The sequence below is a fragment of the Grus americana genome, chromosome 6, assembly GCF_028858705.1.
Source record: "Grus americana isolate bGruAme1 chromosome 6, bGruAme1.mat, whole genome shotgun sequence".
Taxonomy (NCBI): Eukaryota; Metazoa; Chordata; class Aves; order Gruiformes; family Gruidae; genus Grus; species Grus americana.
In genome coordinates this window covers 767,432-792,474 of record NC_072857.1, presented here as the reverse complement: position 1 = coordinate 792,474, position 25,043 = coordinate 767,432, and the positions used below count along the sequence as shown (strand labels likewise).

General features: G+C 53.3%; 1 protein-coding gene across 3 annotated transcripts; it reads right to left on the bottom strand.

Annotated features, from left to right (window-relative positions):
- Positions 1 to 2,650: 2,650 nt before the first annotated feature.
- Positions 2,651 to 24,036, bottom strand: CYTIP (cytohesin 1 interacting protein). 3 transcript variants are annotated; one of them, XM_054829810.1, is made up of 9 exons: positions 14,112 to 14,432; positions 11,818 to 11,931; positions 10,826 to 10,875; positions 10,438 to 10,492; positions 7,630 to 7,732; positions 7,403 to 7,496; positions 6,858 to 6,927; positions 4,035 to 4,101; positions 2,651 to 3,500 (listed from the first exon to the last, which is right to left on the bottom strand). In XM_054829810.1, exons 1-9 carry the CDS (start codon positions 14,274 to 14,276, stop codon positions 3,028 to 3,030), a joined length of 1,191 nt encoding a protein of 396 aa, XP_054685785.1. In that variant the 5' UTR covers positions 14,277 to 14,432; the 3' UTR covers positions 2,651 to 3,027. The 3 variants fall into 3 exon arrangements, with proteins under 3 accessions (XP_054685785.1, XP_054685787.1, XP_054685786.1); XM_054829812.1 differs by lacking the exons at positions 11,818 to 11,931; positions 14,112 to 14,432 and adding an exon at positions 23,476 to 24,036; XM_054829811.1 differs by lacking the exon at positions 11,818 to 11,931 and having other exon boundaries at positions 14,112 to 14,374.
- Between the last annotated feature and the right edge of the window lie 1,007 nt (positions 24,037 to 25,043).

Sequence of the window (25,043 nt, the reverse complement as noted above, 5' to 3'; positions counted from 1 at the left end):
AGGAGCTGGCTGCGGAAAAGCGAAGCAGAACCCAGCCGGGCTGACACATTTTTATCGATCTCCGCAGCTCAGTCCGCCCGTGCTCTCCCGGGGGCAGAGCTCTGCCCTGGCTTGAGGCATGCACGGATTTTCACCCGCAGAAAGAGTCCGTAGCAGTGGTAGGCAAAGCTTCACCCTCCCGTCGGGGCCGGAATATTTTGTCTTCTGAGACAAATGCATGCAACTGTCATGGGTCCAAATACTCCTGGGCCAGGCAGCGAGATGCACGTTCCTGTGCCACGGGGCGCCCACCGCCACGGGCAGCAACGCCCAGAGCGAGCGGCAGGAAACATCCGCGTGCTCCTGCAGCGAGCAGCGATGGAGACGGCTCTTCCCTCGGCTGCCAGCCTGGCCCCTGGACCCAGGTGTCCTACCTGCAGCGTGTGACTGAGTTTAAGGTCCCTTTCTAAGTGCTGGAGCTGTTTGCTCTCTTTGGGGCACTACGACAACCTTCACCAGATTTTCTGGATATTGTGTCCCCAGTTGCTTTTGGACACCCAAGCCTTTAACTCCAGCTTGTCCAAACAGAAATAATCTCTACTTTTTTTTTTTTTTTCTGCTTTCAGCTGCTGCTATTGGCAAAGTAAAACTTGACCTTGAGACAGAAACTCACAGGCAAAAACCTTGATGTCTAGTGGCGAGCTCCAGAGCCCAGCCCAGCCTGGGCTGACGGATCGGCTTTGGCTCTGTGCAGGAGTCAGACCAAAATTCACCTCCAGGCCCAGGGGCTGGGGGATGAACCGATGGCAGAGGGGCTCAGGGCTGAACTGCAGGTGTTGGGTTCAGCAGCAAGGACAGAACATCATTCCCGCACATCAAAACCTCACGAGCTGCTCTCCCGACTGCCCTCCAGCTCTCCCAGAGACTTGCCGGATTACCATCCACTTAATCCTTTGGAGAGAAATTACCGACGCCACCACAGATTCTGCTGGCTTAGCAACGTTCATTAGCTAGAGGAGTATTGGGAACAGGTCGGTTTTATTTGGGGTTCATCTGGGAGGGAAGCTGTTGGGTTTAGCCTGAGGTTTCTGAAAAGACCAGGAAATCCTGCGCGGCAGTACCTGGCTGGTAAACAACCGCATGGTCTGCTCGGTCAAAGGACGAATGAGTCACACAAGGTATTTAAATTACATTTCAAATTCTTCCAATTGTATTTGAAAAACACAATTAGGTTGCTCGGGCTGAAGAAATAGCCTATTTCTGTGTTGCCTGAGAGGGAAATAAAACCTCTCTTTTTCTTCACATCTATGCCTGTATTTATTGAATCACTTCATATAAGCTATCAAGTTGATCTTATTGCCTGAAGTCTCTGCTCCTGAACGAAATCTGAACAGCTGATGATCTTCCTGCCTGACGAGCAGCGGGCACACCAGCGCGAGGGGCATCTCCTGGGGCCGCAGAGGGGCTGGCTCCCAGGCACAGCCCCCCTCTAAGAGGTCCCCAGGGTGCGACCGCCGCCGCCTCCAGGCACAGAACAATCCTGCTCGTCCCTGCAGGACAATCCTCTGCCTTTACTTCTCTCACCTGAGCTAGGTAGTTACATCATTGTAAGCAGATGAGTATTTTTTCAAATCTGGTAAAATTCCGGCCAGGCTACTTGAGTGCCGTGCCCTCCGGGGATGCGGGGAGACCCCCGCGCTCCAGCGACCCTTGCCCCGATGACGCCGTGCAGAAGACGTCCTTTCCAGCAAGGCCAGCAGGCACTGCAGGTAAGAGCTCCGCGACTCGGGCAGAGCCGCGCTGGGAAGCAGGAGATGCAGAGAGACCCGCCGCCCTTTGCTGGCTCCCCACCGCCTGCACCCCCGCAGCAGCTGCGGCCACCGGCCCCCTGCCTCCCTCCCAAACCACGCAGACCTGCGCCGCTCGCCCCTTTGCCCGGGGGAGCACTCTCTGTTTGCACCTCTGTCCAGCGCTGCTGGTGCTCTCCACCGCGCTGCTCCTGCACCGGACACACGGAGCTGCTTGGGGCAGCGAGTGCAACGGGCACCGGCTCGCTGGGCACCGGCGAAGAGCCCGGGGCTGCCTGCGTGCTCAGGAGGGTCCTTTCTACTCCACGTTCCCTGGAACAAGACAGGTTTGGCAGGATACGTGCTATCGGCTACTGGCAGAGATTGCAGCCGGTCAGCTCCCAACTGATACATCCGGCTACGCAGGCTTTACGTGACGGCTGCTAGGAGAAGCGAAAGCGATGGCAGCCAGCGTTTTTCTGTGTAAATCTATCGATGCTGTCAGCATGGCTGACCAGGGGCACCGATCCCTGCTTTGGAGACTGGGAAGCAGATGGTGGAGCTCACCCTTTTCCTGACACGCGTGCCGAGCGCCCGTGTCCTCAAGCGGCGGCCACGTCTCGGGGCAATGGCCCTGCACAGGCTGGCGCGGGCAGCCCCGCAGTGAAACGGCCGGCGCGGGTCCTGAGGGCCACGCACGTGCCGAGGGCGCTGGCAGGTGTGCTCCTGGCCCTCTCCAGCTCACCCACGTACAGCACCCGCCGCAAACCACGGGTAAATCTCTGCCCTTCACTTCAAAACGTTACTGCCTGGGGTCTCTCTCTGTTGTACGCTCTGGGCTCCATCCTCTCTCCAACGGAACTCTGTCGCTGGTTTTAGTAGAAGCACTTGCTTTATTAAAGACCTTTGGAAGACTATGACTTTGGAAACAGGCAATAAATAGCTATCAATTTTACATTCAATTAAAAAATGTTATTAACGCTAAAGAATGCTGAGGAAGTTCTGCAAAGGTTCTTCACATTTCAGAGTTACTCATTTTTCACGTTAATGAAGAGGTCCACGGTGCGCTCTGATTAAAAACTAAAACAATCAAAAAACCCAGAGCTTTTTAAATACTGTCAGCACGGTTGTTTGGAGGACTGCCCTGCAGCGCCACTGCGCCTCACCCACTGCGTGCTTCTGGGTGAGCTCTGCCCTCGGTCCCCGGCCACGCAGCAGTTCCACGTGCAGAGCCCCAGACATCAACACATGACGTGCGATGTCAGACACGACTTTCTTCCTCTTCCACCGCCCGGTGAAGGCCTGGAATGAATTTCAAAAAATGCCTTCGGACACTGGATCTCCTGCCTTTCCGCGGGAGGGTCCCAAAACTGCTGGTGCAGCCGCTTCCTTCCCAGAGCGGGGACATGGACCCGCTGCTGGCCAGGCTGATGCTGCGGTTCCTCCGCAGGGAGCACCTCCCGGCAGCACTGTCTCCGTCCCTGGGGAAGAAGCAGTCGTCATCCATGCTCGACTGGCGGCTCAGGCTCTCTGCAGCTGAATCCTCGAAGGCACTGCTCTGGTAGAAGCTGTCCTCGCTGTCCACGGTCATCGAGCTCAGCCGGCTGCGGGAGCTGCTCTCGCTGGAGAAGCGGGGCTTCATTGGAGAGAGGGGTCCCAGCGTGCTGCACCCGCCGAGCAAGCCGGACTCTTCCAGCTCCAGCGTGCCCAGCAGAGCGTTGTCGTTCACCTCCCCTGGAAGCAGAAGCCGAAGAGGAGCGTTATTTACCAGCATCAGCTCAAGGCCGGAGAGCAGGAGGGCTGCGCCAGGGTGGCCCAGGGGAACGTCGCACCCAGCATCTCAGAGCAGGGAGCAGCCCCTTTCCCTCCTGGGAAGCTGTTTCCTGGCTGTGGGGTGCTCTCTACCCCTGCCTTCCCCCACATGCAGAATCAAAGCTGCTCCCCAGGCAACCCAGAAAAAAAAACAAGCAACCAAAACACTCCCCTGATAAGTCCAAAATAAGAATGGAAAAAACCTTTGCAACCCACATCAACTCCTTTCCTAGAACTCATGAAAAGAGCCTTTGGTCTGCACTAGTCAAGCAGCGGCCAAATTCATTAGTCCCAGAAAAAAAAGCTTTCCCAGGGGCCAGCCCTGCAACTTCATTGCCAGGGGAAAAAGAAAGCAAACGAAAATCAGATTAAAGAATTGCTTTTTACTGATCAGAGAGCGTTTCCACAGAAGCACTCGGCAGTGCTGCGGTTTCCTACCCGGAAACAAGGACGTACCATGCAGCAAGCGCTGTTCCTGTAAGAGCAGAGATCGCAACTCCACCCATTTCTGCTGCAGAGTTTGCTGTGGAGGAGAAAGAGGGCTCTGTCACTCATACGCTTTTGTAGATGCATAAAACAGTTGTAAACACCGCATGCAGAAAGTACGGGTCACCTGCAGGAAGCACTCGTATGTCCCTCTTTTCACAGAGGGAATTTTCCCGGAGTTTAGCAAAGTTCTCCCAGAAAGCACAATCCTGATCATGTCCTGGGTGCTTCGGCCGAGGCACTGTACACGTGTGATGCCTGACGTCTAGAGAGCACGCAGCTTGCCTTCAGCTGCAAAGGCAGACACCGGCTCTCCCCGGCAGCCCACAGCCTGCCCTCCTCCAGCCCTCGGCGGCTCCGGAGCCCACCGACCGGCACCCCCTCCTCGTTCCTGGCTCTGGCAGCGCGGCGTGGGCACGGCGCAGCTAACCATCCCTGACCCTAAGTACAGAGCCTTACAGCCTCGACGTGCTACGTGCCAGACAACCGTGAGCAACAGTTTTCTTTCCCTCTGATGCAGGTCAGCTTTCGGTGTAAAAATAAACCATTGCACGGTTGATTCAAAAAAAAGAAAACCACAGCCAACGGGTGAACCTCTGCCTGGAGGCAGAGGCAATAGGCACTTCCCAGTAACCTGCCTGAACCCACGACAGGCAGGCGGACGGGCTGGCAAACCACGCGTTTGTACGCCCAGACTCACCAGACCGGGCAATCCTGGTATCGCGTTCATATTTGTTCTCTTTTCCACATTTTGGAAAAATCACTCAGAATATGAAAACCATGGCCCAGCTGCAGGGTGCGAGGCACCGGGATGCCCCGCGGGCAGCACCCGCACGGCAAGCCCCCAGCACCGCGCAGAGGCCCGGCAGCCCCCCAGCAGCGGGAGGAGGGGGCGGCACAGAGGGTCCCTCAATGTACTGTGCAGGAGCGAGTCACGGGGGCAGCGGGAAGGGAGCCTTGTCCCAGCTCTCTTCTCACCGAATCGCTTCCTAGGGAGGTGGACACGACCTGGCAGAGTGCTGGCACGTCGGGTCTGACGGCACAGGGCAGCGGGGCGCCTTCGCCAAACCAGCGGCACGGGGTGGCTCCGGCCGCCCCAGGTGCCATTCCTGCAGCACGGAAACTGGCTCACCTCTGCAACCCGCGTAACGACCGCTTGTAAGGAGAGCTACTCCAGAGAAGTTTGCTCCTATGGTCTCTACGTAGTGTCGAATAACATAATTTTTAGAAGTTTGTAATTCAGCTAACCCTAGGAAATTGTATGCAAGAGATGCTGGAGAGTTATCCAAAGATTTTCGTTATCCCTATCGAGACCCAGCCAGAAGAGCAACCACCTCCTAGTCCTGGTGCCTCCCATCTAATAAACCGTGGTAGCGTGGAGCTGTCAGCAGCCGATGCACGGAGCGGTGCCAGGACAGCCATTCCACCGGCACGGCAGTGGTGGGTGCAGAGGGGCGCGTGTCCCAGCTCAGTGCCTTGCCGCGGTGCTTTGCCGGGGCTGCGGTGCTTTGCCGGGGCCGCGGTGCTTTGCCGGGGCCGCTCTGCTGGCTGCGGCGCCCCGAGGGCAGGACACGACACGCTGGTGCGACCTCACACCCAGCCTGTGACTGTTGGCACTCGCGGGCACGGCACCGTCTCGCTGCAGTTACAGGGTGTGCAGCGACCAAGCGCACCCTTCGGTGAGGCACCGGTGACAGTTATAAACGGAATTAGTTTCTTTCCACTGCGGCCACACTGGTGTGAGAGCGCAGGGCCGGGCACACGCCCATATTTTCTCTGTAATGACAAAGCTGTGACACACGGTGACAAAGCTGTGGCTCGCACAGCCAGGCACTGCCCTCGGCACCCCCAGCCGCAGAGCAACCGGGGATGGGAGGGACTTTGCTTTTCCTCACCCCCCAGCCGCCACAGCTTCCGTTTACATCACCTACAGCATCGATGTCCTGCAGCAAAGTACAACGCCCTGTGCTCTGCTCTCATAAATGCAGCGCAAACCAAATGAAATAAACATTGGTTTAAAGACGTTAAATATGAAACATGGAATCGCCCCCATGGCAAGACTTATATTTTATGGGCAATGGCACACGTGGCAAACGCTGTCCCTGCTGCTCAGCTTTGGCAAGCCTAACCCATTTGGCATGAGTTTTATTCCACCCAGATTCATTTTAACACACATTTAAATTACCATGCTCCTGTGCAGAGGGTTTTGGCACAGAGCTGCCGTAAGGAAAAAGCCCTCGCTCAGGTCTACCAAGTCGCAGCTTTGGAAAGCCCCGGTCCTTGTGGCGCCTGCAGCACTGTGGCTACAGCGGGGCGAGCGGGGAGGCACACTGGGGTGCCGGCACCCAAAAACCAGCTCCCAGGCCGGCTGCTTCAGACTCAGCTGGGGGAACAGAAGTTTTGCAAGTCGGAGGTGCCATCAGCATGCCGGCCCTACTGAGCCTGAGCTCTCCTTGTGAAAGCCTGACTTCCCGTTTTGCTAAAAACAGATTACATTAAAATATGCCGTTCTGTCCGTAGAGGGGAGGGTTGCCTACCGGCTGGGCACAGCTGAGACAGAGGCAAATGGAAATATTTAGAGAGTTACAGAAATTATTGGGGGGGGAAATATTAAAAATATAGATACAGAAAACATGGCAGGGACCGCAGCCGGGGGTGCTGGCGCAGGGGACACGTGGGTGTCTGCCCCCTGCCAGGACACCCAGCCCCACAGACACCCACCTACCCCCATCAGCAGCAGATCCACGACAGCCCTCTGCGTTCAGCAATGGATTAACTAATTAATTATCTTACCTTCAGCAACTGCAGCTTGGTCTCGAGCTCCATTTTCCGCAGAAACGCGGCCCCGTTGACAGTCTCTAACCTGTAAAGAAGGGGTGATGCTGGCACCCAAGCGGGGAGGAGCACCGAGCGCTGCCGGGGCTGCCGCCGCGGTGGGCTGTGGCCGTGCCGGACCCCGCAGCTCACCGCAGCTCACCGCAGCTCACCGCAGCGCGCGGTGCCGCAGGGTCCTTGGGGAGCAGCCACACGCGGGGACAGGAGCACCCCCCCGGCTGACCCCTCTGCTCCACGGCCGTCTTCAGCAGCGGCGGTGCTGGTGCAAGACGAGCAAACACACGGCAGGGGCAGGAGAAAAGGGTCGGGGGCAACGCTGGGGCACCTCCCCAGAGCTCCTGGCTCCTCCCGACCCCCCACCTGCACTAAGAGGTGCAGAACCAACCCCGCGGGGCTTTCTGCCCCTGAGACGGCGCAGCGCTGCGGGGTGGCACGAGAGGCGTTCTTGGCTTCCAGCGGGAGAGACTATGAAGCTAAAACCCATTGGAAGGAGGGATGCCTACCTTAAATAGTTCCCTGAAGACTTTATCAAGTCTACTATTTGCTTGTGAGTAAAACCATCAGTGTTCACGCCGTTGATACTGGTGAGGATATCGCCTGTTAGAGATACACAGAGGCGAAAATGAGCATCTGCAGCACACGCGCGCCTTCCCCGTGCTCTACAATAAAAGTAACTGCGAGGCAAGCAAGATAAGGCCACTCACAGCAGGAATAACACATGAACAGTTACCAGTTTGAAGGCCAGAAAGATGGGCAGGACTTTCTTCCTGAATTTTGCAGACGCAAGTGTATATGTCCAGGGAGCAATCATTTTGGTACGGAAATCTAATAGTCTGTAAATACCAAAGCAGCAGTGTTACCGATATTAAAGCCATGAAAACAATTTAAAAATTCATAGTCTTTTTACACTTTTTTTTAAGTGAGAAGGCCATGATGAGCAGGGTATATTATCATACAAGTGAGAACACCAAAATGTTATAACCTAACAATTAGAAACTGCATTCTTATAATAGAGAACAGCAGACACCTGACGGATGCCTGTACACTGCTTTTGCAAAAAACAAGTTTTAAAGCAGGTTGGTTATTCATTATCAAAACCTCAGTAACTTCAGTCAAGAATATCCGCTAGCATGGATGCGATTGCTTTCTGGAAGGTATTTCGTGTTCCCAGCCACAGCATGGCAGGGCGTACCTCGGGCTTTCCAAGTGACTGACGCCTGCGCGTCGGGACTGCTGCCTGAAGCTGCCGGTGCTGCCACACAGAGCGGTTTGCAATGAGAGCTGAACCGCCAGAAGAGCTGAGCCTGCTTGTGCTCTTTTGGTCTCTTGAACTCATTATCCACACACGTCCCCACAGCCCCTAAAAAAGGGCTTTTTATTCTGGACTTATACATTTAAATAGACATTAAGTAATTCTAAGTATAAATCCGTCGTGTGATTATCGGTGCTGACATATTTAGAAAAATGCAAAAGTAGGCGATGCAACCTGACCAGATCTTGCAATGACAGGAAATGTCTTCTTAGTTACATGCAAATATCAGCATTTAGCCACATCTTCTCACCAAAATTTAAGACTGAAGCTGAAGTTCCTGAAAACCTCTGACAGCCACATCTAACCCAGATATAAGAAGTCATGTTAGATTCCCAAGTTCCTCAGTCAGCGTGGAACAAGTAGGGATGAAGACCGGGGTGAGTTCAGAGCTTATCTGGCCAAATCTCATCAACGCAGTGATTTCAGCCCTAGACCATCAGTAAAACTTTTGGCTGAACTAAGAGCGCCCAGTGAAACACGAGGGTCCTGGAGGACACGCCACTGCAGGTCACACTTGCCTTTTTTTTTTGACCTATTTCAGAGTGGCAGGTCTCACCTACCAACCTGAAAGACTGGGCCAGCTTGAGCGATACAAGCTGGACAAGCAGGATGGGGTTCGTCACACCTAACTGGAGCCACCTGGACAGAGGTGTCTCGACGTCCCCACCAGAGCCACCAGGAGATCTCCAGAGTGTGACTGATGGCCCCAAGAGAAGCACTTCTGACCAGGAGGGTGGACTTCCCTCTCCTGCACTTCCTTTTCATCACAGACTGCAGAAGATGGCTGGGCCATGGTGTTGGAGGGGACACCTAGTTTTTAGGTGGCTGCAGTGAGGGGAGAGATGTGCTACCAGAGCGCCTGCTCTGCAAACATCTATGTGTGTTGAGAGCCGCACGGCGTCCGTCTGGCCCCCAGGCTCCGGTCCACGAGTGGGAAGTCAGAGAAGAAGCAGTGACACACAAGAAGCTCTGGCATTCAGCCATCACTGCAGTTCTCGTGAGCTCCCTGCAGATGATAGACCTAGAGTTTCACATCATCTCATTTTGGTTTGCCTAAATTTAACCTGTAGTAATGAAATTACAGCTTCTAAATAATGGTTTGTGCTTAGACAGATGCTGCTTTTTCATAGCCTGGACCTTCTAGTGAAGTGCCCACACTGAAAATATGCCAAGAACAATTCTTTTTAATCAGAATGTCACACATAATGAAAAACTGCCCTGACAATTTATACAAAAGCCTAATAATTGACTCAATTATCCCCCCTTCTGAAAGCTCTCCACCGTTCACCAGCTGAACGCTTACCCGCTCAACAGTCATAGAACCAGAGCTGAAAAAGTTAAGCTTTTCCTAATACACTAATTTCACTGAAAATACTGTTTTCCCTTTGTGCACAGATACAGGTAAGTGCTTTGCAGTAACCCAAACAGAGGGGCGACGAGGGAGGGTCTCGCGGGCAGGGCTCACGAAACAGGCTCCTGCCTGCAGGTCCCACGGGCAGGCAGAGCTCTGCAGTGTTGCCCCCAAAACAACATCCGTTTATTCCTGGGATTATTTTTTTTATCTATAACCAGGGTTTTAGCAGGCCTACTGATCTAAGAGTTACCTTTCTCACAAAAATCTACAGAACAAAAATCTCCCATTAGCAGTACTCCTGTTAAGACTCTGGTTTTCCTGTTTGCTGACTTCTTGATTTCTGCATCCAACAGAATTTCTTCCTATACGATTTAGCCCCCAAAATGTCATGCTCAGCAGTTATTTATTCAACAACATACCAACACTGTACACTTACTTCAAAAATACATATGTCTTTATGTATGTTAAAGGAGGTTGTAAAATGCTAGTATAAGATATTTTTTGGAGAGAGAGCTTTTTGATCTCTTTTTTAATATGAAAATATTCTCATATACAATTCTCCCAAAAAATATTCGCCTATGGCAGTAAGAAGGCATTGCCATTGCCTCATATTTGGATTTGGATGAGATTTCTCCTACATACAATGCTCTGACTTGTGAGAAGGCCAAAAATTCTTATCTGTGACCTTCACTATGAAACAATCATTGGAAATGCATTCTATTTCTGTATCATTACTGTAAGCTCTTTCATGAGGACTTGACAGATACCTTTCTCTGCTCTATGCTCTCTTAACCTAATTTTGAGGCTATGACACTTAAGGGTTCACACCATATTTAATTTTTAAACGAATCAACTCGTCATTTAAGTCTTACCTGGATTTCAAACCCAAATGTCTCTTTATCTTCTTTTAATATAGCAACGAGGTGTCTGTAAGAAGAATACACAGAGTTCCACATGAACACCAGGGTGCCACGCTCCGAGCACTCTGTACGTCTCACCAAAAGGCTCGCGTCCCCGTCCTTGCCCCTCTCTGCGCGAGCAGGGTATCAGCACGCCTCCCCCCAGACGCAGCAGCAGCGGCGGTGCTGGCTCTTGCCCGACTCAAGCTAAATGTCACAATTTCACCTGCACGTCCCAGGGGCTGGGTACCGCGCTCTGCCTTGCACCGTTATCCCACCAGGGACGCTAAATGGGAAGATTCCCAGGACACACGTTTCAAGTAGAATAAGTAACAGTGATTATAGAAGAATATCTTCATACCTTTGTGGCCTGTAGGAGTCACCCAAGGAGCTGGATCTGGTTAAGGCAAGCTGCAGCCAGAAACAGGAGTGAAAAAGGGTCAGTATGTTCATGGTTCTTTGAGGCACATGGCTAAAATCAGCAGTTTAGAGAAAAACTAAAGCAGTGGGTGGCACCCCCCCACCAGCTTGCACCAACGCAGCCTCCCCCTCAGTCAGCTGAGAACTTAAACTCCCAGAACAAGTTAGGTCCAGGACGCAAGACAACTCATCATCACGTTCAAAGCCACCTTTTAGATGCTGACGGCGAGCTCAGCCAGGCACAGGCAGAGGCAGCAGCCACAGCGATGACCTCCAGGCGCGCTGCCCGCTCCCGGCAAAGCTGGGAAAAGGTGCTCCCCCCGCCCGAGGGGTCTCCCTCCCCGTGCCACCCCTCCACCCTACGGTTCCTTTCCAAGGAGCTAGAGAGTAATTTTGCACAGTAACAGGTCTGATGCCAGCGCCCATGGAGGACGTTTAACTGGCATTGCTGCAAGACAGGATATCAACTGCGACGCGTTCTGGTGTGAGGGATGGCATGAACCTGCAAGAGGCAGTTGTTGAAGGAGTTTCTATTTTCAGTGTGTTGGAAATTAAGCCCTGTAAAACTGGCTATATGTCACCTCTTTCATTTTTCCAAACCCTTTAAATATAAAATTGAGTTATTTCCAAGGTACTAAACACTACAGAGCAAAAAAACATGGGTGCTCTTAGCACATCATAATATTGTTTCAGTTCACCTCCAGAAAACAGTGAGGCATCCTCGCTGAGAGACGGTAATGCAGTACCCATTCCAACTTCATTTGAAAAAAATTGGCCACCCACTAGCGATCCAACCTTCCCTGCACTAAGGTAAAATTAAGAGCTGAGCTACCACCAGCCAATATAAAACGAAGCAACACAAGGCTTTTTTTTGCACCAGGGTGACAATTTGACACCTTCACAATTAGCTTTCAGAAATTCACAAACACCTACGTCCGAGGGAGAGGCAGGTCTGCAACGAGAAGTAACTTGGGTGGGAGATCCCTGCAGCAACACCAGGTGGAAGACCCTGCGGCAGGAAGGTGCTGTTCGGGGTGATAGAGGTTGCTGGTGAAAAGCATGAGAACAAGTGGAAAAATTCAGGTTGAATCCCAAGAAAAATGGTCTGGCGGGAGAAGTGCTTGGAGCAGGGAACTCCTCCCCAGGCTGCTGGAGGCATGATTTCTGAGGACAGTAGAAGTGGAAAAGACAAGAAAACCCCTGCAGCCGATAGTACATCAGAGACAGACTCCCACTGTCCTTCCAACGTCCACAATCCTCTCGTGTGCTTTTGTATGATTTAAAAAAACCCCATACATGGCAGCCTTGTGCTTTCAAATCAGAGAAGGCACATTCCTCCCTCGCTGCTCGCCTTGCTCTGTTGCGGTGTGCTGTGGGGAGCGAGGGGCCGTGGGTGGCGTGTGGCCGCCCCGTGCCACGGGCTGCGCCTGGGCTGCCCCGTCCTCGGCGTGCGCGGGCACTTGTGTTCTTGTGGCAGGACGAGGGGCTGACGGGCACACAGCACCGGGCATCTCTCCAACAGTGGGAACCCTTCAAGATGCTAAAACGGGTGAGGCTCCAAGATTTCGACGGCCAGGGATTGCTGTCATTCCCGTTAACGCTGTAACTATTATCTGTACAGCGCCCAAATCACGTCTCTGTTATGCTAACACCTCACCTTTCTTTTGGACCTTTCCCCTAGAGATCTCTGGGCATTTATAAACCTAACACCTATCAGAGAAGGCAGAAAGCACACATAAATTGAGGTGACTGCAGACAGTGGTCTCTGCAGTTTCTTACGGCAGCCGCCTAGCGTTTCTGAGCTGACGCGTGCATGGTCATGGCCACGAGCATCCACGATCGCTGCTTCAGGCTGGGGAGACCTGTGCCTGAAGAGCTCTCCGGAAAAAGCCAGGATCAATGTTAAACATCAATTCTTCCCATAAAAGTGACCCACGAATAAGGAATTACATTATCCCTGTTTGTAGACTTTAGTCACCATAACAGACTGTCTCAGGCTTCGGCAGTATAAAATGATGCCACGGTGTGCCACCGACAGAAACGCCCCTCTTTGTAACACGCGTCTGCCTGGGGAGAGGAGGGAGAGGAGGGAGAGGAGGGAGAGGAGGGAGAGGAGGAAGAGGCCGGTCACAGCGACCCGCACAGCAGGCGAAGAGCTGATGGCAGGCGTGCACCGGGGCGGCCGGGCGCTGCCGCACACAGAGTAACGTACGGTCTGTGCAGAGCATCCTCACGCCTGATGCCCGTGCTGTAATTCACCTTAGCAGACACGGTCACGTCCCGTTACCGCCGGCCTCCCCCTGCGCCGGCAGCGATGGCATCGCCACACAAAGGGCTGCTCCAGCGCAGCCGCGGGAGCTGGGTGCCGCAGCGGTCCCGAGATTAGCCTGGCTCCGGCTTTCCTTTATCTCCCCACACTCGTACGAGAAAAAGGATTAAGTGCGTTTCCGCTCCTGAACAAAGCAAAGCCTTAAGCGCGCAGATATTACGCACCAGTTTTCTGACAATACTTTCAGATTATAACGTGTCTCAAACAGTTTCTATTTAGGCTTCTTCATGCTAGACAAAGAGACCAAAGCTGGAATTGCTCAGCTGTCAATTTACAGCAACAGCAAGAGAGAGGTTTGTGGCAATTTGGTTGCAAACAGCAGAAATGGGCACAAACGTGCTGTTCGGTTCCGGGGGAAAAGCCCGGACGAGACTCAGCCCAACCAGCCCCAACACTTGTGGCAAAATGGGTGGAAATAACTCGTGGTAGGTGCTTTCTGTCAGCATTGCAGAACAAAGCACAGTCCAGCCAGGCCACTATACTGAAGTAAACACAAGTTTAAAGGAACACCCGGACAGCAAGAGCCTCTTTTGACTCGCAGCACTGCGGTAAATGGAGAAGAAACGCAGCCGGGGCAGGAGCTCGGCTGCAAAAGCACTCCATGCCCCCCAGCCCCCGCAGGCAGAACGCCCCTTTGCTCGCTCCTCTCCAGAGCTTCCCACGCTGCCGCTGTTGCACAGATTTCATTGCAATCCCAAAATCAGCTCATTGCAATCCCAAAATCAGCTAGGCTAAAGGTGCCCAGCAGTAATCCTTCGAGCACCCTGAAATCAGGAGCCGCGCGGCTCCGCAGGGAACCTGCGAGGTCGCTCGGGGAACGTCTGCAAATGCGGGCAGCGAGCGGCTCTCCGGGCAGAAAGAGCCGTCAGCATCCCGGAGCACGGCAGCCGTCCCGTACCTGCTTGCGCCCGCGGGGCAGCGTCCCCACCGTGCTGGCCAGGTGCTGGATCCTCCTGCTGTCCATCGGCAGAGCCTGCTCCTCTCCGGCGGCGCAGGCGAGGCCGGCACTGAAGCCTACGAAGTTGGCGTTATGGTTCTGCTGAATGAGCCTTCTCAGGGCCATGTCGGTGGAAGAGCATTTAAAACGGCATTGCTGAACGCTGCGGCATGGCTGAGGAAACTAAAATACGCTCACCCCTCCGAGCAATCAAAAAGTATGAGACCGGAAAGCAGCCACGTGACCTGTGGTTTAGGTGCATGCTACATAAATCTCTTCGCCAGGGCACTCGGTATGTGTTGTGCTCATAGGAGAGTTAAGAATTAGGCTTGGCAATTAAAAGAAATCTGCTTAATTTTTCCATTCCTGCACACAACAATTCTCACCGAACAGCTGCTTCTCTCTGTAATGATTTGTCCTTAAAGCACTGCTTGCTTCAGACACTTGCCTGAATTCCACTTGCTCATTCTTTCACTTGCTCGGCATCCCTCGCATCGCTCAGATTACCTTTTGGCAGAGACGGGCAAATAATGCTTTCTTTGGATCACGGCATCACTGCGCCTTCCAGGCACAGGGAGGCAAGAACTGAAGGCCACAGCCCGAGAGTAGGAGCTGAAAACACCGCAGAGCAAAGGCAGAGCAGCGGCCTCGGCTGAGCGTTTGCGTTTTGGGAGGGAGCGGTGACTTACCCAGCCAAGAGGGTTGGGAGCAAATGGCCACGTAAGTGCAGGGCCTGAAGGAAGGGACACGAGGGACGCCTTGGCAGAGCTGGGGCAGGCACGGTGCCAGGGAGAGCCTTGGCCGAGCGTCGTCCTTGCACCTTTGCTGGCTGGCTGGGCCGGAGGAAGATGGCGGGGGCTGTCTGTGGGCGAAGAGGAAGGCGGCCATGCTGTGCCCAGCCGGGCGCCACGCACCGAGCCCTCCCGGCCAGGTGGGGTGGTCACGATGGCCAGCAACACCCCAGGTGCCCTGCGGACCCTCCCAAGGCATCAGCTTTGCACGCCCGCCCGACACAGCAGGGTCCCTCCGGGGGAGCTGCACCATCAATCCACCCCGGGGAGAGCGATCCCAACCGGGATCTTGTGCCGGTCCTCACCGGCCGGAGCACAGACCGACCATGCAGCCAGCTGTCGCTCTAAAATCAAGTCCAAGGCTGGACATCCCAATGGGACTCATCTGAAATGCACTCGTTGTCAGATGAGATGGCTGGACAAATACTGGGGACGATGACTTTGTGAGGGAACCAGAGCTCATCACAATTAACCCTAGCTGGCACTGGAACCTTCGCCAGGGAAAAGCAGGGCTACCGCTCTCAAAACAGAGAAAATTTACAAGTTACATTCATTTTTCTCAGTGGAGACTTCTTATGCACCTTTACAAAGTATTGCTGCGCGTGCCTTGGACACCAGCTGGGACAGAAAGGGCGGGCAGGGGTGCAAGCAGCACGGGGCACGGGCAGGGCACATCGCCACGGGGCGAGGGCTGCTGGGTTCTGTCTCTGCTAACCTCGCGGGAGTTCAGCGGTCTGGTACGTGCTGTCACAAGGGTTGGATTCTGAGCTGCTCTGCCTTTTGTAATGGCTCTGCCTCCGTCAACGGCGGTGGAGGAGGCACAGGGAGGGGTGTCCAGCACCCACCGACGGAAAAGGTAATGGCTTTTAAGTAAGGGATTGCAAAAGAAGCAGCATAAGGTTTTAAAATTAATATCATTTTTAAAAAGAAACTTGTGTCTCCTCATGCCGGAAACAAGTCCATTTCTAGAATCATAGGATCGTTTTGGTTGGAAAAGGCCTTTTAGATCATCAACTGTTAACCCAGCACTGCCCAGCCCACCACTAAACCACGTCCCTGAGCACCACATCTACACGTCCTTTAAACACCTCCAGGGATGGTGACTCCACCACTTCCCTGGCAGCCTGTTCCAGGGCCTGACAACCCTTTTGGTGATTTTTGGACTGCAGAGCACTATAGATCACATCAGGATCTCAGCAGAAACTCAGGGTAAGTAAAACTACGAGCATGGTGGGATAGCCATTCAACTACAAGGTAAGTAAAATTTAACTCCTAGAACGGAGTGGTGAGGGGGAGGATTGCTTTTTTTGCAGGACTGATTTTAATCATATTTCTGACACAGCAAATTTATTTCCCTCCTACTACTTGCCCAGCCCCTTGCTGTGTCACGTCACCAGGGAGGAGCCGCCTTCCCTCTCGCTGCCCGCACCGCTGGCGAGCACGCGTCTGTCTGGTGACGGCACCGGCACGGGAGAGCCACCGGCTGCTCCTCCCGCAGCGCCAGGAACCACGTCTGTCCATCCTTCCAGGTGCTCTGCTGTGCCCTAAAGGACAACCGGGAGAACATGTTTCACACACATCTCAACACACCTGGACTAGTTGTTTGGTAAAGATCTCATTCACTTTTTTTTAATCTTGCCGTCAAGTAAAATTCCCAATAATTTTAGGAGCAAGGTGAAATATCCCATAAGAACAATAGGAAGCAGGATACTATGTGCCATTGAAAAATACTGCATCACTTCAGAAACAGTCAGTGGCGGAGAGGAAATCTGAAATCACTTGGAGAAGGAGTGGAGTCGCCCACATTTCCATGCCCCGGTAGAGACGCCTCATCCGGCCGCTGGCTGGAGTACTCCAGCTGCACCAGTCCGCCCTGGCGCAGTCCTCCTTCCAGGTCTGGGGGGGCTAGAAAACCCTCCCTGCGCGGGGCAGGCTGAGCTCCGCGCTGAAACCCGCCCCTTGAGAGCGTCCCACCGCCGCACCAAGCACACGGACCCATCTCACGGCGCGTGACCGGGCTCTTCCCTGCACGGGGGACAGCGCCCACCCGCACTGGGGTCTCCCATGGCACCCAGGAGTGCGTCCGGCCGCCCGCGGGGCTGTGAGCGCTGCTGGCAGCCAGGCACCGGCCGCAGCGGTGGCCAGGCAGGGCAGGCTGTCCTGCCAAGGGAGGCAAACGGAGGGAAAAGCAAGTGCCAGACTGGAAAAGAGATGGGAATAACTGAGCCTGGAAAATGCCTTCCCTTGCAAAGCAGGCGGATAGTTATGCCTGCTGTGGGATGAGTTTTCCATCCAATGAGAATTAAAGAATTTTTTCCACATTGTTGTCATCTCACAAGAGATTTTAAAGAAAAATGAAATCACAAATTTTCACCAAAAAGGAATTTTTGCAGCATTGGGCTGGCAGCAATCACCAGCAGTACGCTGCCGGGGGACCCTGCCGGGGAGCAGCTTCCCCACTGCAGGGGGAAACCAGCCACTCGCCGTCCCACGCAGCCACAGGATGGACCCCGGGGGCTCCTGCAGCCACCCCTCGCCTTCCTGGGTCGCCTTCCCGGGTCCCTTCAGCTGCGTGGGCGCACGTCACCCGGCTTTAGAAGTGGGGTTTTCTGTCAGCCCAGAAAGAGGAGGCTGCTGTCAGACCAACGCTTCCGCTGCCTGACACCCAACTTCTATTCTGACAAACGTCAGACAAAACCCAGATTTTGCAGGAGATATTGGTGATGTGGCAGGCAGGAAAACGGTAATTTCCACTTTTGAAGAAGTATTGGCAATGCTTTGGGATATAATAGTGCAAGGGGTTTGGTTTTACTGTTATGTGAAGGCAGTCCTGATGCCTTGCCCCAAACGGCCTGTATCTCGCCAGGAGCGAGCCTTCAGACGCAGTGGTGGTTGTGTGAAGGACGGTGTGTCTTCCTGGGGATCTTGAGGAACACCAGCCAAAGGCTGGGTTAGTGTTAATACAGATTATTTAGTAGAACCAATTTAAAATATAGCCACTGAAACATTTTTATATTGGGCAGATATCTGCAAAGAAAAAAATAACGTATTCTGGCCCAAGCTCAAGCTATTTCAGTCCGTAAGCGCTCTCAGTGCCACAGAAGTTCACATTTCCAGTTAACGATCCCTCTTTACACTAAACTGCTGCTAGTGTTACTGCACACGCGAGCTTCCCCGTGCTCTCCCCTCCTGGCCGGCGCAGGAAGGCGTTTGCCGGAGCAGAGGATCTCCCGGTGCCAGGAAGATGGTGGCACAGGGCTCCCCCCGCTGCGGGGCATCCGCTCCTTCCCTGGGATTGCTGAAGTGTTGGCACGTTCCCACCATAACCGTTCATCCCTCAAGAAACCAGCGCCTTGCAAGAGAGAAACGCTGTCAGAACACATCTGGCCCGCACACCTGGAGGAAGGTTTGTGGCTGAGGCGTGGAGTCCCTGCGGTGCCCATGCCTCTCCTGGCAGACGGACCAGGACAGACGTGTGTTGCATGTCACAGCAGCGCAGCGGGGACGGTTTTAGACATCTGTCCTTTGCCTCCGAGAAGTGGAATGAGACAGATCCCGGGGGAACCCCTCTGGGTTAAGGGGTGGCACTGACCCTGCTCACAGTTTTTGTCTCTCTCACCTCCTTCGTGGTGCTCGTTCGGGAAAAAAAGTTAAAAAAAGCAATGTGTGACAGAGGGAAAGCTCTGTCCTTTTTCCTGAGAACAGTAAGCTGTATCTCAGGGATGGCATCTGCTTACTTGCTAAAGCAAGCTGAGTAATGCAGGGACCACGGTGACTCAAAGCCTCTTCCCCTTTTCCTGCTCACAATCACCCCGCTAAGTGCCTTCGAAAACAAACAAAGTGCATTTCAGTTCCTCAGGCAACCCTCTTCTACGTTTCTGAAACTGAGTGACTCATCTCTGAACAAGCTGAGACGAGAAACAAATAAAATCTCCCATCAGAGCAAACAGCGGGACCTTGGTCCGAGCTGCCCCAGCAGCCCCACACCACCCTCCGCAGCAGCACCCACGGGCCAGGCGCTGCCCCGCGCCCCTCACGCGTCCCGTCCCTCACAGACATACCCAAAGCCGCATGCGGCCGAGCCGAAGGCAGAAGGGAACCACGAGTCAGGCCCCGCCGCCCACATGCGCCCAAGGAGATCACAAAGGATGCTCCGCTCCAGCCGCCTCCCCAACGCTGCGCTGGCTCTGCCTCGGGGCCAGGGCAACAGGCAGCCTCGTGTCCTCTCCAGGGGCAGGCGGGAGTCCGGGGTGGTGAAGGGGAAGTCGTTCACAACCCCCCGGAGAGGCAGAGCAGGAGCGTGCATCAGCACTGCTCTGGGTGCTGCCCACCACCGGTGCAGAGCCTCCGCGGCTCCGCAGCCCAGCCCAGCGCTAACCTCCCCAGCAAAGTGCGTGCAATGACATTCAGGTGCCAAGCAGCACTGCCAGATAATGTTTATCTTGCACTTTAAACCTCTCTAACACGCTGTTACTGTTGGCAGAGTAGCAATACGGCGCTATGAACACACCATCCTTTCATCTCTCTGGTTCTCCAACGTGCCCACAGCGCTGACGCATTCGGGGCAGACACCCGGCGCTGGTTCCTCCGTGCTGATGGCTGTCAGCCCAGGGAGGGCTGATGGGAGAGGGAAGAGCAGAGAAAACGCGCTGGCAGGGCTCTGCTTTTCTCCTTCCAGTTTCTGCAGAGGGACAGCAGAAAGTCCTCATCTTCCATCCTCAGACCCCAGAGAGCTGCTCCTTTGCTCCTCCATGGGGATCCAGCCCTTGGTCCATCCCCATCTCTGCCCCTCCAGTGCCAGAGCTCCCCATCTCTTTACAGGCACCCCAATTCCAAAATTATCTCCAGCGCTGCTGCCTGCAGAGGGACTCCCCGCCGCACATCAGAGGAGGTCCTGGCCCCCCTGGCACTTCCCGGGAGCAGCGCTGGTCCATAATGGAGCTCAGGCACTCCTGGCTCTGCTCATCCCCACTGCTCTGCAACAGCTCCGACTCGTGCCCTCAGCCCTGGATTCAGGGCTCAGCACCATCCTGAAGGACCACAACCCTGAAACACCTTTGGGATAACTCGTTCATGACAAGTAGCTGCTGTTTGATTGCAACATTATCTGTCAAATCAAGCTTGCTGCTTTCTCGGTGTCCTTCTCTCCATAGGTTGGGCTTGGCTTTCCCACGCATGGTCAGGCCCTGCGCTTCCTTGGAGACATTCAGGCTCTGCTCCATCCATTTCTCCTGTTCTTTGTACAGCTTCTTTGAACTACAAATCTCTAGCTGTTTTGAAAGGAAACCAAATCTGTTGTGACATTAAGGGACTGATTTTTGCATTAAAATAATTGGATGGACGACCACAGACTTAGAATGGATTTGCATTTAATGGAGAACTGGGTTCTTACGTGATCTTGCTGAAAAGGCAACATGAGGCTGTTCCTGTGATTTGGTCTAATCTGAATAACTTCATACACTGTGGTACAGACTCATTCTGTGATAGTGCTCAAACCCTCCTCCAGGATGTGATGAAATCTGCTGTGTGATTTCAAACAGTCTCTCTCCATATTCTTCGAATAAGGTTTTGTATTGTAGACAAACCACACGTGCTATTTTAAGTAGCTATTCCTTTGTGCTACCAACTTTTCCATTTGACAAGTAGTTGGTAAATGCTGCAATGACTCAGAATAACGGTTTGAGTACCCAAATGAGTGTCAACTCACACGTGTGTCAGCATAGCTGCTGATCTACACCCCGTGCTCTTCTCTGCTTTCCTAATCAAAACATAAATTTTTCAGAATACTAGGATATGAAGCATAGGGCTGATTTTGAAGAAGTCTTGAACAACAAGCCTCTTGCTGAGGGTTGGAATTGTCCTGAAAATTTAGATTCCTAACCTCTACATAACCTTAGTTTCTGGGATTTTATATTAGATTTTCAAACACTTGCAGAAGTGTAAGATAACGATCCCGAGCAATAATCTTGGTGACCCTTTTATAGCCAGTGAATTTCCAGCATCTCTCATTTAACTTCCCAATGAAATCAGAAAGGTGTTTTACAGTGAGCAGCAATCCAGAAACACGCCAAATATCTGTACAGTTGTTTTTAAACAAACACATACCAAGGACTCAGTAGTATGTTTAAAGAAAACAAATGTTGGAGGGGAAATAAAAATACTCTGACAACGCCCTCCCTTTTATCAGTGCGGTACAGAGCTGTGCGTGTTTCCGTAGAACACAGCCGAGCAGGTGTGTGTGCGTGTGTATAAACACTTACAGGGCGATTCTCTGCACATAGAAGAGGATGCAGAGATGAGCAGCTTGCGTGCAATTCCGCACAGAGCTGGGTGTCCTCCAGCACGGGCCGAAGAGCGGTGCCGATCCGTGGTAGGGAAGGACCCCGAAAGACAGGCGGCCGACGGCCCGCAGCCGCCTGGGCGTACCCCCAGGCCGTGGTCACCCCCGCACACCAGGATTTCACCGCAGCGGTGTCCTGTGCACCACGGGCAGGGGTGTCGGAAAGAACACCGGGTTGGCAATAGCGGGGACAAAATGTAGGTCGGCGTGTTTCATAGCACGAGTGTGGTGATAAAGGGGATTTCTGCTCCCTCGTACGGGGGTAAATTTGGGGCACACAGCCTAGCAGCTCCACCCCCTCTCAGGAGCAGGTAAAGGGCTCTCAGCTGCACCTACACGCAGCAGCAGATACAACTGCTTGTCCGGAGCGGAAGGTCCTCAGACGACTGCAGTACACCTGTGTTGTAGCATCCCATTTGTATTTGTCTCACTAAAAGATAATTTTCATCTGTGTCCGTCTTCAAAACAATCTCACAAGATTGAAAAGAAAATAAATTTTAGTACTACGTTTGCCCCCACCCTATGAAAACTCAGCCAAGTATCGATTTCTCTTTAAACGTCCCATAATTCTGCCGGTAGTGACGCCAGCTTACGGCGTTCCCTCCAGCAGCGCGGCTCTGTGAGCTGCGGCCTCTCGGCTCTCGCAGCCCTGAGGAGAAGAGAGGAACCGCGCCAATCCCCGCCGCCCCCGTGCCGTCGCCACCACAAACCGGGCAGGGTGGCCGTACGGGCCTGCGTCCCCGCACCCACTGCAGCGGTCCCCTCATCCACGGAAAGGCCCCAAACGTCAGCACACCGATTTTTGCCCCGTTTCACTGGAAATATGGTTCCAAACAGCAAAGGCCGGTGCTCCCGTGAGGGCGATGCTGTGACACAAGAGCGCTTCTCGTGAGGGCATCCCCTGGCTCCTGGGGGCACGCGGGGCTTGGGCACACATTGCCAGCGCTGAAGCAAATCCTTCAGGGAGTGGATAACCATCCCCTCTGGAGCGCAGAGAGCACCCATGCTCCCCTCAGATGCTCTACGGAAAGACCTAGCATGAAATAGGAGAATGGCGCATTTCTAGGATATATACCGGCTCTGGAACGTGGGTGTACTGAAGTATTATAAACATACTTAAACACAAAGTCTGTTGCAATTCTTTAGAAAGTAATTTGCAAAGAAAAAACTTTATAAAGATAACGCAAGGAAAAATCCCAGCTTCTTTCAGTCTCCTTTACATTTACTTTGAGCCCGGATTGTAGGCATATGCCAGATCCTGTATTCATGCTGGTATTAAGGACAGCAGTATCTAAAGTAGATTCTTTAATATTAAACTGACAGAACCTTAAAATAGAGTCCCTCGCTTTCAGCCTCCTCAGAAAGGCCAGCCCTCAACCTGCGAGGCAGGTTCATAAAATGGTGTCCTACCAGCCAGACTCTTGCAGCCTCAGGACACCTGGGCGCTGACAGAGTGCAATCACACGGATACCAAATAATTAAAAGGCAATCAAACACTTAATGAAAGAGGAAGGGATCCTGCTTCTACAGCATAATAATGCTGCAGCCAATCGACTAGAGATTGCTTATTTTTGCTATTTTCTCCTCTTTTTTGTTTTCTTTATGGACTACCCACACACTTCCTGGGCTCTCGTGAACTCACACACGTCTTGAATTCCCACAGTCCAGCAGGCCCAGGAAAGAGTTAATAAAATATTTGAAAGAAAATAAGATGCTACAGCTTTCCAAAATCCACAGTCATCTGCCAAGGGGATCGTGGCATTGCCCTAGCTGTGAAACAAGCTGTGATCGCCCAGGCAGTGACCGGGCGGGTGCTCGCAGATCCTGTGCAGATGTGCACTTCTCTGTGCGCACGCACACAAGCTCTTTATACTAAGTAGTGCACAGCCTAGAAAAGTTACAGAAATCTTTAAACTTTATAAACAACTTCCATTACAAAACAAAGCTTTCCGTACTGCATGTGAAGCTGCAGCAGTTTCTAGTCTGCCACTTCTAAGAATTCAGCTCACGACGTGACAAACAGAGACAGGAAACACCAGCTACAGAGCTGGGAGGGCAGTTGCACCCTTATGAATAAAAGAGCAGCGGTTCGTGTCTCAGCAAGGCTTTACATTTGAATTCATTGCTAACCAACTCTAAAACACACAGGAAATGGTGGGAGACTTTCCTAGGAGCAGAGCTCGTGCAAAGCTACCTGCTTCCGAGGCATCCATCCTCCTGAGATGCCTGCAGGGTTTCTGCCCACGCTCACGCGACCGGGGCAGAAGGAACGAGCGAGGAGTCACCATCTGCGGGACGTGAGCCTGGACCTGCAGGGACTCGTGAGCTGGCTCTTCTCCTGTGCTACCAGGTTTGTACCAAGGACTCCTGCGGAGCTCGTTTACCTGCACAGAAGAAAACGAAGAATTAGCCCTTTCTCTTTTAGACCCAAATCCTCCACAGAGCAGTTTCTCATGAACACCTCTCCCCACGTGAAAGCCCTTGGCATTTTGCTGACGTGCCAAGCCTGTCGCCGAGCTGGGATGCAGCGGACGGGGCACAGCACCCGCATACAAACGCGCCCATCTGGGTCACAGGGGCGAGCTGCTCCTCCTTCCACGCGTGCTGGAAACTGGAAATGAGGATCTCCGAGGAAGCAGGAATTTGTCATGCTGCTGGAAGTGCAGCCTTTTGCTTTCCCGGGCGATGGACACCCGCCCGGCGTGGCGCTGGCCAGGGGATGGCAGCCGACACTTGTGGACAAGCGACAGGCTGCTGCTCTCGGGCTGGGGACCCGCTCCAGAGCCAGCGCTTGCCTTTCAGCAACCAGAACCTGACTGCACAGCAGCATCAGCCCGGGCAATTAAAACTTCCTTCAACTGTGCAGTTACCAAAAAGTGAGAGCACGCTTATGATCCCACTGTCTGTTGCAGAAGGAGCAAACTCACAAGTAATTACCTAGAATACAATAGTCTTCTAAAGAAAAAAATAAAAGCCCGCAGTATCCTTCAAAAGCCATAGAAGTCTCGATACCCTTGGGTAGTAGCGTGGTGGATTTCATTTTGACATGCCTTAAATTCAAATAAAGCCTGACTTAAATCCCTAGGTTATGGTTGTGTCAGGGGGCTTTTCAAACAAGCAAAGACATCAGAATTGAAGTGTGTGAGGGGGTCTCACTCGGATTTACACCACTGGAAACCTAAATAGCTGGAAGAGTGGGATCCAGGGATTTGTGAAAGGGAGCTCAGCCAGAGTTGACACGGGCACAGGCGCAAGAACAACGTGCCAAGGCTGAGAGCGGGCTCTCCTCCCTGGGCGATGTGCAGACATCACCCCCCCCGTCTCTGGAAGCTGCTCTCCAGCACGGGGGAGAAGCTGCCGTTTCCCAGACAGGGAGGCACGAGGGTAGAAAGAACGCTCTGGTTCAGCACCGGTGCTCACTAGCTGTTAATCTCCTGCACTAGAATAAGGGTTTGTCGTAGCCAGAAGCAGAAGCTGGATGTTTCGTGCATCACCATGTCCGCTCTACGCCAGGAAGAGCACGTGCAAGGAGGAACAGCAAGGCAGAGCTCACACACCATCGCTGCACGCCGCCCTACCAGAACAGGAGTCGGGAAAGCATGCGGGATGCCCCTCCGGACAGGATTTATTGCCCATTTTGCAGTGCAGGGGCTGGGAGCAGTGATGGGAAGCTGAGGAAGCGGCGGCCAGCAGGAACTTGCCCTTTCCCAGTCTCGGCAAGAGCCGAGAGCCCCGTGCTGGGAGGCGGCGTCCCCTGCCCAG

What these genes read in the sequence shown, in the direction of transcription:
- CYTIP (XM_054829810.1), bottom strand. Translation starts at nt 14,276, where the DNA reads ATGGCCCTGAGAAGGCTCATTCAGCAGAACCATAACGCCAACTTCGTA. An exon ending in CATTTGGGTTTGAAATCCAG is followed by an intron (nt 7,733 to 10,437) that starts GTAAGACTTAAA and finishes TGGTATTTACAG; the next exon opens with ACTATTAGATTTCCGTACCA. An exon ending in TCTTCAGGGAACTATTTAAG is followed by an intron (nt 6,928 to 7,402) that starts GTAGGCATCCCT and finishes CCTTCTTTACAG; the next exon opens with GTTAGAGACTGTCAACGGGG.